General features: G+C 39.6%; 1 protein-coding gene across 3 annotated transcripts in view; it reads left to right on the top strand.

Moving 5' to 3' along the window:
* LOC109599066 (protocadherin-like wing polarity protein stan) overlaps positions 1–17,309 on the top strand; it is a 35,688-nt gene that overhangs the window by 16,852 nt on the left and 1,527 nt on the right. For 2 of the 3 annotated variants that reach the window (XM_049967784.1, XM_049967785.1), the window contains exons 2-21: positions 2,835–4,567; positions 7,323–7,809; positions 8,265–10,205; positions 10,260–11,003; positions 11,059–11,336; positions 11,387–11,541; positions 11,595–11,761; positions 11,816–12,695; positions 12,749–13,158; positions 13,217–13,403; positions 13,468–14,233; positions 14,296–14,440; positions 14,495–14,713; positions 14,769–14,989; positions 15,041–15,187; positions 15,253–15,441; positions 15,503–15,602; positions 15,662–16,211; positions 16,267–16,575; positions 16,804–17,059. In XM_049967784.1, coding sequence (XP_049823741.1) covers positions 2,904–4,567; positions 7,323–7,809; positions 8,265–10,205; positions 10,260–11,003; positions 11,059–11,336; positions 11,387–11,541; positions 11,595–11,761; positions 11,816–12,695; positions 12,749–13,158; positions 13,217–13,403; positions 13,468–14,233; positions 14,296–14,440; positions 14,495–14,713; positions 14,769–14,989; positions 15,041–15,187; positions 15,253–15,441; positions 15,503–15,602; positions 15,662–16,211; positions 16,267–16,575; positions 16,804–17,059 — 9,815 coding nt within the window. In that variant the 5' untranslated portion in view covers positions 2,835–2,903. Of the gene's footprint in view, positions 1–2,834; positions 4,568–7,322; positions 7,810–8,264; positions 10,206–10,259; positions 11,004–11,058; positions 11,337–11,386; positions 11,542–11,594; positions 11,762–11,815; positions 12,696–12,748; positions 13,159–13,216; positions 13,404–13,467; positions 14,234–14,295; positions 14,441–14,494; positions 14,714–14,768; positions 14,990–15,040; positions 15,188–15,252; positions 15,442–15,502; positions 15,603–15,661; positions 16,212–16,266; positions 16,576–16,803; positions 17,060–17,216; positions 17,269–17,309 lie in introns of all 3 variants that reach the window. The other variant, XM_049967786.1, reaches the window with a different exon arrangement.

Genomic DNA, 17,309 nt, shown 5'->3' with positions numbered 1-17,309 from the left:
GATTTCATACGTCGGCTAATTTAATAAAAATGATCGACCCGCACGACTCCCGAAACACGACCGTTTGTCTCAGCCTAATCTCGGATCGGTTTAACGAACTTCTCGGTCATTTAAATTACATTGTGATGAGTTTTTTCGGCGTGGCCATTAAAAATTCCGGTCAGGCGTGCGAGAACGGGAAAGTGGCATGCGACGGCAAGGCCGGGCTCACACTCCGGCACCATAAAATTTGTGGTGACAATAAAAAAAAATCGGGATGCTACAGGAGCGGGTTTTATTGACGGTTCGGCTGGCTGGCACAAGCGTGACTAACGGTTAAAATACAGGTATGGCCAAGTGTTTTCTTTCCGGGCCGTATAATTTTTCTCTCCTCTCTTCTATGTCTTCATTCTATGTCGTACTGGAGACTATTTTAGTGCTTTATTTCCAATGTCATTCATTATTGTTTTACATTTTTATGGAACAGAACCACTTCTCTTAAATTACACAGTCAAATAAGTATTTCATTTCCATCAAAATTAATTTTAAAATTGGTTACCTCATCTGTTGAATACATCAATCATCCTTTTAACATCAAAATAACCCATATTATTAATCGTAGAATTCAACACTAATGTGTATTTAAATGAAGAAAACAACAGTGTAATTATCTTTTAAATTGTCTAAAATATTAACCGAAGAATCACCATCATTGTCTAAATTTCTTCAGAACCTTGAACATCATTGAGGCTAACGCTGACACATCCCAAGCGGATGATAATGACAGGATGTTGAAAAAACCTCTCAGATCCGACTCTTGAACAACTGTAATCTTCGACAATTAACCGTCCAGTAGTTTTTAATGTTTGCATTGAAGCAACAGTAACGACGGCGCTTCGGTCCATCCACGCTGACTAACTGTATTGGAGGTTTTGTTTCGAAACGAGCGAATCATTAGAAGCATAATTAATAAAGGATCGATGAAACGAAACGGGCATCGTAATTAAAATAATGGGATTGGGAATTCAATTGAATGGTTCCGAACAATTCAATCGGCGGTCACGAGCTTGAAAACAAAATTACTGAAAGAGTAGCGTTGGGCAATTTATATTCCCCCCTGCATACTGCAGGAATTGCCCAATGAACTGCATTAAATGTGTCATGATGATCAGACAGTAAAAATCACGAGAGAAGCTGTGAATATGAGACATATAAATTTTATTATTGGAGAACTTCGGCAATCAAACTTTAACGACCTGTTAATGGGAGAAAATGTGTTTAAAAGTAACTTTTCCAAAGGAATTGGATAAGTATAAATATGCAGTCGAATTTTCATAAAACATAAATGGATGCGTGCTGGTGAGGGAGGATTGTTAGAAAGATCTGGGCATTGTATTTGACAACGAATTATCTTTTGTGGCGTAAATAATGGAAGTTTCTACATCAACTTCCAAGATCTTGGGATTATTATTACTATTACTATTAATATCACTGTCACTGTCATTATCACTGTCACTATATTTGTCACCGTCACTTGTTTAAGTTAATTCTGTTGAACATAAATAAAATTTATCATTATTACTATATTACTTCATTATTTCATTACTACATTACTACATTACTACATTACTATATTACTACGTTACTATACTACTACATTATCATATATTATATGATATGATATTTATTTCATTTTTGGTTAAAATTCCTTCGTCTTGTTAAAACTATTTACAATCTTCTATAATGACAAAATATACTTTTGGAATAGTTCAAATCAAATTATAATTGCTATAAAAATTTTAAATCAGCACCTTTTTGCCTTCTCCATGAACTTAACCAATGAATAAACAGTAATAATTTGGTGAGTGTATTTGGAAGACACATTTGAAATGAAAACGAAAATTTAATTCAACTCTTTATCTTTAATAATATTTTGCTATAATAACTACTGTTGGTTAAATACTGTTTTAAAAAATTCACTTCACTTTTGATTAAATGTTTGCTAAATTAACATTCGTATTTACACAAACGTTGATATTAACTATAATTATCACACTTCTTTCGATACAAAATCCAATTACCCAGACTTGCTTTTACAAATATTTTTTACTCGAAACAATCGTTTAAATTGCACCGTACAAGATATGCACTAATTAAAGAGTTAAATGTGCACCGGGCATGACTGATAAAATAATTTTAGACCTCTAATTGCGAATCTACCACACCGTGATTACGAAATTTTACATGTTGCGTACAATTTGTTTCTTAAATTATACAGAAAATCGATTGGGGACGGCCTGTCAACAGTTTTTCAACGCATTCGCGTAAATACATTTGTGAAAGTACACCAATCGCTTTTTTGCATATGAAAGTATTGATTTAAATGTTTTCCTTAAATATGAATTGTACATTTTATAGGCGTATTACCATGTGCAATGGCCATTAAAAGCGTGTCTTTATGTAGGAAAACATTTAAGTTTCGCATTTTGACATGGAAATTGTGATTCCACTTTAAAATAAATTCCCCGTTTAATTGAAACCTAGTTTGTTGATTTAGCCATCCAGAAAACTCATAGGGAGGCATTTGAACTAAACTCGGCACTGAATGCGGCCACATTTACGTCCAACAGTTGCAGTAAAATTGTAATCTTCTTATGAATTTCCTGCGGTGAATTGCCATCATGTTAAACCGCATTTTAAAAACGTTATAGACCGGCTCCATGCAACTGCACTTGTTGTTGTGGAATACATTTCTGATTTTTAAAATGAAATTACAAAACGAAATTTATGGTACAAATATTCCGGTATTACGTTCATGTAATCCACGGCTGATTGACGTTTTGTTTTTGTTGCAGGAGAATGAAACCACCGATACATCGGATGCGGAGTACCTAACTATTTTATAATGTTGGATAAATTGAAAAATGGTCAAGAAGTCCGCTCTCATGGTTGAGAGGAATCGCTTGCAAACAGTTTTCTCGTTTTTGTTGTTTTCTTTATGTTGGACCGTCTCCACCTCCTACTTGTTGCTAGTAGACAACATCCAGCAACCAGGCGACGTGATTTTCAACTCCTCCGTCTGGAAATTGGGCTCAGATCGATTTTACAAAATCAACACCAAACGGTCTGCACCGTTTGTGGAGTCGCTCCTGAAAGTAGATCCCAGAAATGGACAAATATCACTCATCGAAGGTCTGCAATGTGACGGATTGTACTACCCCAATTTATTCACTGTCCACATTGACTCGACATCGAATAGACTGACAGACATAGATTATTATAGCCTACCGTTAAGGATTTTTATCATTGGAAAAGACTGTAACGACCACGTAGAAGAAGATTTAGAATATTTAGATGAATTCAGAAGAGAGAAACGTAGCCTAAGACCCAAAAGGAACATCTTAGATCCTATATTAAATCAAGTTCATCCTACAGTTAAGCAAAGAATAGCCGAGGCCAAGCAATGGGTGTCAGAGACGTATGCTTCTTTTGCTATACCAACCGCAGGAAAGTGGAGGAAGATTTGCCTCAGGCAATCTCAATTTGTTAACTCCATAACAGCTTTCCTGCCTCAAACCATCAGCAAGTATTGTAAGGTTCAGTTTCACTATGTCAGCGACGATCGGTTTGAAATTGAGCACAGCCAAGGGGACCTGGTGGCGAGCAGAGACGTTTGCATTGTGGAACCTCTCTGGAAAGTCTCCATCTTGTTCACAACCCACTGCGAAGATGTAAGGGTTCTCAATTCCGAACATAGACTGAAGATCGTCTATCACCATCAGGAGTTTAATGATACGGATATAGCAAAGAGGGTGAGGAGGGAACTCAGGAATCAGTCGCCGTTCTTCGAGCAACACCTGTATGTGGCCAGTGTGTTAGAGGAATGTGATCCCGGTGTGGTGGTTACTACTGTAAAGGCCCGCGATCCTGAGAACAGCCCCATAACGTACTCCATGACCAGCCTTTTAGATTCCAGGACTCAGTCCATGTTCGACATTGATTCAAAGACGGGTGTTGTGACTACCAAAGTCAAACTGGATCGGGAACTGGTGGACGTGCATTATTTCCGAGTCACCGCTCTTGACGACTCTTTTCCACCCAGGTCGGGCACCACGATGTTGCAAATCAACGTGTTGGACGCCAACGACCACTCTCCAGTTTTCGAAATGAATGAGTACGACGCTAGTGTCAGGGAGGGCGTTAGTGTAGGCACCACAGTGATTACACTGAAAGCTACCGACCAGGATATTGGTAAGAACGCTGAAGTGGAGTACACCATCAGGAGCATCAACGGCGGAGGCACATCCACCGAGGAGGAAGACAGGCACGCATTTAAAATCGATTCTAAAACTGGAGTCATCACCACCAGAACCAATTTGGATCGAGAGACGACGGAAGTTTACACGTTAATTGTGGGTGCGACCGATCAGGCGAGTCCGCCGTCGGCAAGGAGGTCTTCAACTGCCAGTGTTGTTATACATATCCTAGACGACAACGATAATTATCCTCAGTTCTCTGAAAGAACCTACACCGTATCACTTAATGAAGATATCAGCTGGACGGACAATCCAGTAATAGCACATATCAAGTAAGTGAAATAACTTCATACGTATATACAGGGTGTTTCACTCCGTTGGTCTTCGTGATCCATGTAAAATTTCTTGAGCAGGTGCTTCAAGTGAGTTTAGTTAAAAGCTGATTTCAGTAGTAAACCTTTAAGGTCCCCAAAACTTCTAATGGACCAGGGAAGTGAGATATAAAACATGAACGAATATTCCGCAGAAAAATTCATCTAACTAAATTACATTTCAATTTCTACTTAAATATAAGTTTGTAACTTTAAAACTTTGTATTAAAATTTGATATTACATTACTTTTACGAACAGAGGCGTTAAATAATGGTTCGTATTTCTCTTGCACTTCCTTTTTCGTTGGCATTGTATGTGATTTTGTGCCACAGGAAAATGAAATGTCTATTAACAATGCAGTACATGTTTAGAAACTGCAGCCTAACAGTAAAAAGCGCAATGCAATTAAATTCCGACGTTTCGATGTTTTTTTTTTTTTTGAAGGGACTTTTATGAAAAACTGATTAAAAGAGTGGAAATCGAATATTTACCGTACTCACATGGCAGTTTTAAATTAATTTTCAGGTTTTCATTTCGTTTGATAAATGAAATACCGTTAAGCAATTTACAGACATTATGCTTGAAATATCAATCAATATTTCATATCGTCAGAGTCATTCCGAGTTGAGGAAGTCGTTTTAATTAAGGACGTAATTATTGGGATTAACAAAGCTTTTATGAGTGAATGTCTTTAAAATTTCACACAATAAAGAATGTGTACAAGAAAGAAAACGGCCAAACTAATTTGGCTAATTCCTAACATTGAAAAAGCCTTTTATTATTATGGTTTTATCTCGCATTGTTCGCCAGACATATTTTAAATAATTTAAATTTTACTGTTTTAATGAAGCCCTGACCCGTCTTTCTAATATGACACATGATAAATTACAATTCACGTGTGTTTAAATGTTTTCCACCATTACCCTCACTCACACACAATGTCAAATTTAATGTGAATATAACGTAGACAAAACTCACTCAAAGTTGCTTAATGGTTTTGCCAGTAATCTGTTTTGGGTCTAGCCACATTATAGGGCAAAAAATTTCGTTAACGAAGTTAATAATTTGAAACCCTGTGGTTTGGGTACAAAAACGACAGACGTGGTTAGGGACAGGTTATTGAAATTTTTGACGGTCTGATGGGACAGATGATTGGTTTCTCGATGGATCAATCAAAATGAAAGCTAGCAAAATATCTCAATTAGCCATTGAAAGGTAACTGTTAATCCACATATGTACCAGCCATCAGTTCTTTTGTGACGCCATATCGAATGTAAAAGATTAAAGTCCTTTATAAAATATGGCTGACAATGATCACAGCATCGGGACGTTTTTAAAATCGATTTCACAGTAATGCGAAATGAAAAAGTATCTAAATGGAAGTGTGATTGACGGACGGGATTATTGTGTTTGGAAAACAATGTGTATGATTGAAAGATGGCAAAACCTTTCCAGCTAAACCAAAGAGTACGTTTTAAATTAGCAATTACTTAAGTGAAACTAATGCTTTAAAAAATAAAGGTAAAATTGCATTATAACGGCTTGAATTATGTTGATAGTTAATAAATTGTATCTTTTTTGAATTCAACCATCTTAATGACAGTCACATGAAAAACAAAATAAATTACATATAGATTTTTTTAATAACATTTTTACCTGTATATTTTATTAAAACTGAAATCTGGCAACTATGCTACATAAAATCTCCTAAACGATGATTTCAAATCAAGTTGACGCATGCGCTAAAATATTACTTATAGTCGCGGATTCTGCACTATTACCAATTTCTAAACTAAAGGTGTAACATAATCTGTAATGGTTGAAATAAAATAAATAATATAATAATAATATACAATTAAATTATTAATTTAACAAAATTAATATCATTGGCTGACACAATAAAAATTGTCTAATAATCAAACTAACACAAATTAATAAACACGAAGATAAATATAACACTACACAAATGGATACACGCAAACAGGTTAAAAATGAAATGTTGAATGAAAATATAAAAATTCACAGCGGCAACGTTGTCCCAATTTTGAGATTCCAGTATTGCCAACTTAATTTTAGTCAGTTTTACCAATATAAAAAATAGTAATCTATAATCCATTTATTATTAAAAAAAAGTAGAATCAGATATTTCATTTTCTATGAGATTGAAAGAGGAAAAATCCAATTAACCCCGAATATAATATTTAATGAAGGAATAAACTTCGTTTTCAAAGAAATTGGTTTCGCATTTGCTTCCAATTTCCCAGTAATACTTCGCAACAGCAAGCAAAATTTATGAAAGCACCCCGGGTGCATTAAAAGTCCAGCTATTGCAATAAGAAAATGAGTAGTAATGATTTATTTCCTCTAGAAAATGGAGTTTTCCAATTACCTCGGAAATTGTTGCCTTTAAATTGCCAGAACAAGCACTAAAGTAGATGTTAATCTGGAAAGAACATGGATTGTTTCAATAACGCTACCGAACATAAATTATCTTTCGTTGTATGTTAAAATTTAATTATATATGTTATTACACAAAATTTGAAACGAGGCAAGTGGATAATTCAAGACAATTTTATGCTTTGATGATCTTTATTCATATTCATATTTAATTTACAAGCATATTCGACTTAGCCCGTGAAACCAAGTAGCGTGTAATGTTAATTTAAGTTACATGAAGACTTGGAATTGTTGATAAATGTGTATAAATATTTGCAGAGCAACTGATGCGGACCAAGGCAATAACGCAGCAATACGCTACGCAATAATCAGTGGCAACACCCAGTCACAATTTTCCATAGACAGCCTCACTGGTGATGTGTCCCTGGTAAAACCCCTCGACTATGAAACCCTCAGGAACTACAGGTTGGTAATCAGGGCACAAGACGGAGGCAGTCCGGCCAGATCCAACACCACTCAACTCCTGGTCAACGTGAAGGATGTGAACGACAACGCTCCAAGATTCTACACGTCACTATTCCAAGAGAGCGTCCTAGAAAACGTGCCTACGGGATACAGCATAGTCAAGGTCCAAGCTTATGATGCGGACGAAGGACAAAACGCCGAAATTAAGTACTCCATTGCTCCCAGAGATGCTACTGGAGGTAGCACGGAGGATCTACCTTTATCGGTGGACTCTCACACCGGATGGATTGTCACCACGAAGGATTTGGATAGGGAAGATCAATCCAAATTCATGTTTCAGGTAATTAATTTCTTCAGTATTCCTGTAATTTATGTAATTGCTTTATTGTACATTCTTACAACTAATTATTGTATCGTTAATCAGTAACAGGATGTGTACACATTCTGCGGCATAATAAGATATTGTAATGCACAGTACCTTCAATCAACACAAAGAAAATAGGAATTGAAGATGTACAGATGGAACTATTAGCTCCATTAAACAATAATAAAAAGAACAATTAACTTATCTTCATACTTCATTAGCACCAATAACATAATATTTATGTAGATTGTGTAAAAATGAATTGAAAAGAAATACTCATTAATATGCATGGCGAGTTACATTTACATTTTGGAATGACATTAACGTTAATTGATCAGTGATAAAGTTATTAAATTTATATATCCTAATGATATTAAAACCTGTTATTAAATGCCTTATCCGAATATACACGAGGTGTAAATAAATTGTAGGTCATAGCAACCGATCAAGGTGTTCCACCACAATCGGCCAGCGCCAGCGTTATCATTACGGTGCAGGACGTCAACGACAACGACCCAATATTCGAGCCTAAGATCTACGAGTCCGTGATAGCCGAGGATGATTCCCCGGGCACCCCAGTGGCCACGGTCACCGCCACAGACCCCGACGAAGACAGCAGACTGCATTACGAAATCACCAACGGCAACACCAGGTCTCGATTTGCCATAACGTCTCAGAATGGGCGAGGACTGATCACCATAGCCCAACCGTTAGACTACAAACAGGAGAAAAGATATATATTGACCGTCACCGCCGCCGATTCCGGTGGACGGTCGGATACTGCGACGGTTTACGTCAACATAACTGACGCCAATAATTTTGCTCCCGTTTTCGAAAATGCCCCCTACACTGCCAGTGTGTTTGAGGACGCAGTTGTTGGTACCACCGTTCTGGTGGTGTCAGCCAATGATAATGATGTGGGTCTCAATGCTCAAATTACTTATTCACTGGGGGAAGATACTGGCGAAACAGATCCGGCCTTCTCCATTAATTCACAGACTGGCGCCATTGTGACCACCAAGCCTTTGGACAGGGAAACAATTAGTGGGTATTTGCTGACGGTTACAGCTAAAGATGGGGGAAATCCTCCACTATCCGATACCACCGACGTCGAAATAACTGTGACTGACGTTAACGATAATTACCCAGTTTTCAAACAACCTTCTTATTCCGGAAGCGTTTTGGAAGACGCTTTAGTAGGAACGTCAGTTGTTCAAGTATCAGCGACGGACGCCGACGTTGGCTTGAATGGCAGAATCCGATACACACTAAGTGAAAAAGATCAAGAAGACGGTTCCTTTGTAATAGACCCAACGAGTGGTGTAATCCGTACAAACAAAGGCTTAGATCGCGAGTCCGTAGCGTTCTACGAGTTGGAAGCCTACGCTATCGATAGGGGTTCACCAACCCTCAGCAGCTCCGTCCCCGTCACCATCAAAATTGAAGACATCAATGACTCACCACCTGCTTTCGATTCGGACAAGATTGTCTTGTACATTCCTGAAAACAGCCCAATTGGATCAACGGTGGGTGAAATTTATGCCAAAGATCCGGATGAAGGAGTGAATGCGATTGTACAGTACTCTATTATTGGTGGCGAAGATTCCCAAAGCTTCTCACTGGTGACCAGACCGGGATCTGACAAGGCGGAACTTTTAACCATGACGGAGCTGGACTACGAAAGTGCCAAGAAGAAGTACGACTTGGTGGTAAGAGCAGCGAGTCCCCCGTTGAGAAGCGATGCTCATGTGGAAATCATCGTTACTGACGTCAACGACAACGCCCCAGTTCTTAAAGACTTTAACGTTCTCTTCAACAATTTTAAAGACTGCTTTCCAACCGGGCCTATAGGAAAAATTCCTGCTTTTGATGCCGACGTCACCGACCGACTCCACTTTAAAATCCTATCGGGCAACAACGCCAATCTGGTAGCCCTCAACGAGTCTACCGGTCAACTTCAACTTTCCCCTCAATTAAATACGAACGTACCAAAAATGGCCTCCATGGAAGTCTCAGTTACTGACGGTATAAACGAAATCAAGGCCATAATGCAGCTCGCAGTCAGGTTAATAACTGAAGAAATGCTTTTCAATTCCATAACGGTGCGACTGAATCAAATGACCAAAGAAGCGTTCTTGTCGCCGCTTCTGGGATTCTTCGTGGACGGATTGGCGGCCATCATACCGTGCCCCAAGGAAAACATATTCATATTCAGCATCCAGGACGACACAGACGTCAGCGCCAAGATCTTGAACGTAAGCTTTTCGGTGCGAAGACCGGACGTGCCCAAAGAGGAGTATTACTCACCGCAATTTTTGCAAGAGAAAGTGTACTTGAATCGTGCCATATTAGCGAGACTATCGACGGTGCAGGTATGTATTTCTACAAATCAGTGAGAGTCAACTGATGCATCTTTGCTGTTCCAGATATTACCGTTCGATGATAATCTGTGCGTGCGGGAGCCTTGCCTGAATTACGAGGAGTGTCTCACGGTGTTGAAATTCGGAAACGCATCTGGCTTCATTCACAGCGACACCGTGCTTTTTAGGCCCATTTATCCCGTTACTTCTTTCACCTGTCAATGCCCGAAAGGGTTCACCGGGTCCAAGGAGCACTACCTGTGCGACACGGAAGTAAATCTTTGCTACTCGTCGCCGTGCAAGAACAATGGTACTTGCAAAGTCAGGGAGGGAGGTTACACCTGCGTTTGTCCGGCCGGTTTTACGGGGGATAATTGTGAAATTAAATTAGGGAAGGATGTTTGCAAGCCGACCGACTGCAGGATTGATAAAACTTGCAATCCGAAGGCTGGACGATCCACTTTTATGTGCGAGGAATGTACTTTGGCGGCGGAAATGGAACACTATACTTCGATATGTCAGCTGAAAAGCAGAAGTTTTACGAAACTGTCGTTTCTTACCTTCCCCAGTTTGAAGCAAAGACATCGTCTTCATATTAAATTGAAGTTTGCTACTCAGGCTCAAAATGGGTTGCTGTTGTACAATGGAAGGTACAACGAACAACACGACTTCATTGCTTTAGAAATTGTCGGGGGTTCGGTGCAGTTTTCATTTTCGTTGGGCAGCCAGGTTACCAAGGCGACGGCGTCTATTCCTAATGGCGTTTCTGATGGCAATTGGCATTCTGTTACAGTAAATTATTATAACAAGGTACAGACTTCTTTATATTAAAATTATTGAATAATCAATGAATTTTATTTTGTAGACTGCTACAATATCAATTGACGATTGTGACACAGCCCTAGCATTAAAGTATGGCTCAGAACTAGGTGGTAAATGGCAGTGTGCTGGATTTGCTGAACATAAGTTGGAATCAAGATGCGCCTCACTTACCGAGACCTGTCACAGATTTTTAGACCTAACAGGACCATTACAGTTGGGAGGCTTGCCAGGATCCTCCGCTCATTTCCAAATCAATAACCACAATTTTATTGGATGTATATCCGACCTACAAATAGACTACAAATTCGTCGACCTTAATACGTAAGAAAAGTCTTCAAATTAACTATTCTTATTACTGATTTGACTTGTAGATTTGTTACGGACAATGGGACTACAGCAGGTTGTCCAGAGAAACGATCATTTTGCACCTCAAGACCGTGCAAAAATGGAGGACAATGTGAAGAAGGGTGGGCCATGTACAAGTGTAAATGCCCCCAGGGATTCGGAGGAAGAGACTGCAGCGAAAGTAAGTCTAAAAATGATCCCATTCCTTTCTAAATTAATTTGGTAATGTTTTAGAAATAAGCAACCCTTGGCATTTTGCTGTTAACGGAAAATTATCGTTTAACCCCTTACTAAGACCCATCCAGCTGCCTTGGTTGAACGCAATTTCCGTCAGAACATTGCAAAAGGACACCTTTTTGATGTCTATCCAAGTTGGTCAAAACAGTTCAGCCGTTATTTCAGTAAGTTACAAACCATTTTCACAAATGTTTTGAGTTTATCAATGATTGTTTTAGTTAAATGAGGGTTATTTGTTGTACACCTACAATGGGGACTCCTTGAGCCTCACCTCGAAACTAATAGCGGACGGAGAATGGCACCACATTGAAGTAACATGGATAGGCACCGAAATCAAATTGCAGGTGGATTACGGCGAATACACCAAAACGGAGCCTTTCGTCGAAAAGATCCAAGGCTTGTATGTGGGAAAAATACTGATCGGTGGCCCGGACAACACCTACTCCAGCGTCAATGCCGGTTACAACTATTTGGAGGGTTGCATCCAAGATGTCCGGATTGGAAACCGGCAGACCAGCTTGAGTGTTCCCACCGTGAAAGAAAACGTTGAAGACGGCTGTTTCTCGCTCACGGAGTGTCAGGTGGAGTGTACCGAATCGTCGCAGTGCGTGACGGAATGGGGGAAATCTTACTGCGATTGCAACAAGGGGTTCGTTGGACCGTTATGTAAGCCTGTGTGCTCGGTGAATCCTTGCGAACACGGGGGTAGTTGCGTGGAAGATTCATCTTTAGACAAAGGGTATAAATGCTCTTGTAATTCTACTGAGTACTCAGGAGAATATTGTGAAAACGAAATGGCACAACCTTGTCCGGCCAGTTGGTGGGGTTATCCAGTTTGTGGCCCTTGCCATTGCGACGTAGAAGCGGGTTATAATCCAGATTGTGATAAGGATACAGGAAAATGTCATTGTAGAGAAAACCATTACCAACCAAAGGGTACTACCAAATGCTTGCCCTGCGATTGCTACCACATTGGATCCTATAGCACCCAATGCGACCACGAAACTGGGCAGTGCAGATGCAGGGATGGAGTTATTGGACAAAAGTGTGACTCCTGCCCCAACGCATACGCAGAAATAACCCTCAAAGGATGTGAAGGTATTGTAAACTCATATATTCTGAATCAATTTTCTTCATGTTGTAATTTCCAGTGATTTATGACGGTTGTCCAAGATCCTCCTCGTTTAACATTTGGTGGCCAAGGACTCCGTTTGGACAAGAAGCAATCGAAAATTGTCCGAAGGGATCATTTGGCAAGGCTTCGAGAAGTTGTGACAATGAACTGGGTGGATGGCAAGAACCTGACATGTTTAACTGCACCTCACAACGATTCGTCGAATTAAGAGACCAATTATCGAATATCGAAAAGGGCGAATTACAGCTTAACACCTTCGTTGCTATCAAATTGGCTCACGATTTAAATAAAGCCACAAACCTCACTAAAAATTTGTATGGTGCAGATGTTTTGGTCACATATGATCTGATCAAAGAACTTCTCACCTATGAATCTAGAATGCATGGGTTGAACCTTACACACAGTCAAGACAAAGATTATATTTATGTAAGTTATGATTTTTTCTTGCCACTACATATAATAACAATATTTGTTTATTTCGTAGAATATCGTTCATTCAAGCAATGTCGTTTTGACTGAAGAATATGCAGAGCATTGGCAAAAAATCAAAAAGTTAACCGGCGACAGTACAGAACAATTAATTGACTTAATAGAAAAATATATAGATATTTTATCAGTCAGCCAACACGACACCTACACCAGTCCCTTTGAAATAGTTTCACCAAACATGGGTAAGATAATTTTTAAAACCCAACATTATATGATTAATAAAAACTCCCTTTTATATTTTTACAGTATTGGGACTAGATGTAGTTACTCCAGAATCCCTCTACGGTTATGAACCAGATGTAGGACCTTCACATCTGGGAGATCAATCTTATACAACAGAACGAGTAATTTTACCTGACACCTCAAATTTCCTGCAGGACAACAAAATACCTCACTCCCAAGGGCCAATGGTGTCATTCCCCAAATACAACAACTATTTATTGGACAACAGCAAATTCGATCAGCACACAAAAATATTAGTACCCCTAAAACTGCTTGGCATTCAGCCTGTAGAATCGGGAGAATTGATTACGAAACATTCATTGCCAGTTGATGGAGCAGTTGTCAGTTACGCACAATATAAACAAGCCGGCTCGTTACTACCTCAATCCTACCACGAGTCGATCATGAGGCGATGGGGTGTCGACGTGGTAATCGGATCCCCTCTCATTTCCGTAAGCATTTTAGTGCCCGAATACGTCGAGGCTGTGGCCAAACCAACGCCCCCAGTGATATTTGAAGACATAAAACTGCCGGACGCCGAAATCCAGAAATGGAATAAAAAGGTGTACGTTGAGCCCGATGTGAAAGTCCACGAGAATGAAGCCTATTTGCGTAGTGAAGTGGGGAGGAAAAAGAGGGATAGAAGTCTCACAAAGAAGTTGCTTTATAGGAGTTTGGCTGGTGTTTCTTTGGCAATGCCTATCCGGTTACAAATTTGGTTGGACTCTAATTACACGGTGTTCAATGAAAGATCCAATCCTCAGTGTGTCCACTGGACTACTGCGAGAGGGTTAGTAGTTTTAACAATTTATAAAATACAACAATAACGCCTTTGTTTTAATTTAATTTAAGGTTTGGCGAGTGGACGAGGGTGGGATGCAGGACGGAGCTGAATGAGAATTGGTTTGACAAAGACAGCAACGAACCGTTACTTGTGAATTGTACTTGTAACCACTTGACAACTTTTGCTGTTTTAGTAGATGTCGTAGACTTAGAGGTAACTTTCAGTTATTAACTAAATTATATAAAATTAACAAAAATTATTTTATAGTACATACCCGAACCGTCGTTAATAGAAAACATCACGAGCTACAGTTGTTTCTGCCTGTCACTGCCTTTGCTGTTAGCAACTTATCTGATTTTGGCCCTAATACGAGGATTGCAAACCAATTCGAATACGATCAGAAAAAACCTGGTACTTTGTGTGTTCCTTGCGGAACTGTTGTACTTTATCGCATTAAAGGCACAACGACCTATGGTTGCTAATGAGGTAAGTAACTAAAATCAATTTTAATCATAAATTAATACATTAACAATTATTTTAGTTTACATGTAAATTGGTGGCTATTGGTCTTCATTATCTTTGGCTGGCTTCGTTTGCCTGGATGTTGGTGGATGCAATTCACTTGTATCGGATGCTGACTGAAATGAGGGACATCAATCATGGCCCAATGAGAGTTTACTACAGCATGGGATATGTAGTACCAGCAGTTGTTGTCAGTCTCTCTGTAGGTGTTAGAGCTCACCAATACGGAAATTACTACTTGTAAGTAACGAAACTAGTCTTTAATTTGGCTTCTGAAACGTTTTGTTTCAGCTGTTGGGTCTCTTTATATGAGAGTGTGGTGTGGAGTTTAGTTGGACCAGTATGTTTGTTGATTGTCATCAATTTCTTTGTGCTGGTGCTGTCCATAAGAGCTGCATTTACATTACAAGATCACGTTTTAGGATTTGGAAATCTCAGGTAATCACAAATATAATTAATTACGTCTTAATCATATAATTTATTTCTTTTTTTGTATTTTTCAGGACTCTCTTGTGGGTCTCAGTAATAGCTCTACCATTAATGGGGGCGACTTGGGTCCTAGCCCTGTTGGGAGGTTCTGAAAAACATCCACTTTTAACGCCCTTTTTATCAGCTGCTGTGTTGGTACATGCAGCATTTTCTCTAGCGGGGTACTGCTTTGCAAACCAAAGAGTCAGACAAAACCTATTCAGGTAATCTCAGAAAACTTCAATAAATAAATATATTTTTAACTGATCTTAATTTATTCTCTAGATCAATTATGAAATGTATGGGAAAGAAAGTGCCACTTCTAGAAACTACATCAGTGGTGGGAGTACCCAGTACCAGCAGTCAAAATCTTAACGCCCAATCGGTAAAATCAATTACAGCTTCATTAAATCGAACAATTCTAATATAAAATTATTTTTTTAGAGATCCGCTCTGGCGTACCATTCAAGTATGGATCCAAACCGAAGAAACATAGGAATATCAACGTCGAGTACAACCAGCCGGTCTACAACCAAGACCAGCTCTAGTCCGTACCGCAGCGATACACATTTACGTCACACCTCGACCTCCACCTCCAATTACAACTCCACAAGTGACGTGCCCTCATATATGCGAGGCTTCGAACAAGAGGGCCTTCACAGGCACCGTGAACTACCCGAAGAAGGCGAACGTAGGGAACGACGAGGTGACAGCGATTCAGATTCTGATGGTTCCGAGGGCAGAAGTCTGGATCTGGCGTCGAGTCACTCTAGCGATGATGACGAATCAAGTACCAGAAGACACAGGACCAGAAATAATGGTTCTAGTAGACAGGGTTATTTGCCCAACATTACGGAACACGTGGTTTCTAGATGCGGTACTCCACCATCATTGAACGTCGTTACTAATTCCCAACTGTTCCCTGCTGTGCAGCCGTCATACGGGTCCAGATGGTCCAGTCAGCTTCCCGAGGCTTATCTTCCTAATCCAAATGGTTTGTTACAAATTAATTTTTGTGAATATATCTTAATAATTTTGAAAATTTCTAGTTCCTGAGATTGGTCGATGGTCACAAGAAACTGGTTCAGACAACGAGTTCTGCCATAAAACCGGGTCACCAAATCCCTTACCAAATCCCGATGTAACACCGGAAACTTGTTTGCCCATTCAGTCTGAGCAGTTCATGGTGCGGACACACTATGACAACCATTACAACCCGAATAGTACGATGTTTAAAGGGGAATACATGCCCAAAATGATGCCGCATGAGAACATGAACTACCAAGAGTATGCCGATAGATGTTCCGACATTGACGACAAGCATCACATGAACGACAAGTATCTATTCCCATATACAGGTAAGGATTTTAATTAATCTGTTATTAGTATGTCTTGAAGCACGAGCCCTTCTAAAAAATTGTTTCCATTTATTTTTGCTGCTTATAGACAATTTAATTAAAGGTCAGTACATAGACTAGTTGTACTAATCTTTCAAAAAAACCTCTTCTAACACAGAAATGAGTTGTCTGTGTCTTTAAAAACCGAACCCGGCATTTATTTATTTCAATATTTTGTTCCCGCCGTAGCTGAGGAGGACCACGTCCCCATACACAACAACTACATGCATCCCTCCCATCCATCCAGCCGCATGATGTCCCCGATCACGAACGACATCAATAATCCCGGCATGGATTACCATCACGGTTCCCACGTCGGTTCCCGCATGGGTTCAGTGCTGGGTTCTATACACGGGTCGCATTGCGGAAGCATGCGGGGCTCCCCGTCACCCCTTATGCCTCCCGTCAGCATGATACACTCGGGACATCCGCCGGAACCGCCCCAGTAAGTAGCAGGCAATGTGGCTATGACTAACATGGATTCAGTCCAGCATTTAGGTTAAATCTGTAGCTTTAGTTGCCTTCACTGGCAATATTGTTGTGTTTAAATGTGCATGAATGATTCAATACTTCCTTATTTTAACGTGTTCGATTTTAACTAGGTGGTGTTGGGAGTATGGCATTAACAAATAAGCTTTTCTATGGGATATTTTGGTGAGGTACATTCACAATCACCCTTAAACACTTACTAACTG

Source organism: Aethina tumida, chromosome 5 (assembly GCF_024364675.1).
Source record: "Aethina tumida isolate Nest 87 chromosome 5, icAetTumi1.1, whole genome shotgun sequence".
NCBI lineage: Eukaryota > Metazoa > Arthropoda > Insecta > Coleoptera > Nitidulidae > Aethina > Aethina tumida.
The sequence above is the reverse complement of the archived record's forward strand: the minus strand, read 5'-3'. Positions and strand labels throughout refer to the sequence as shown.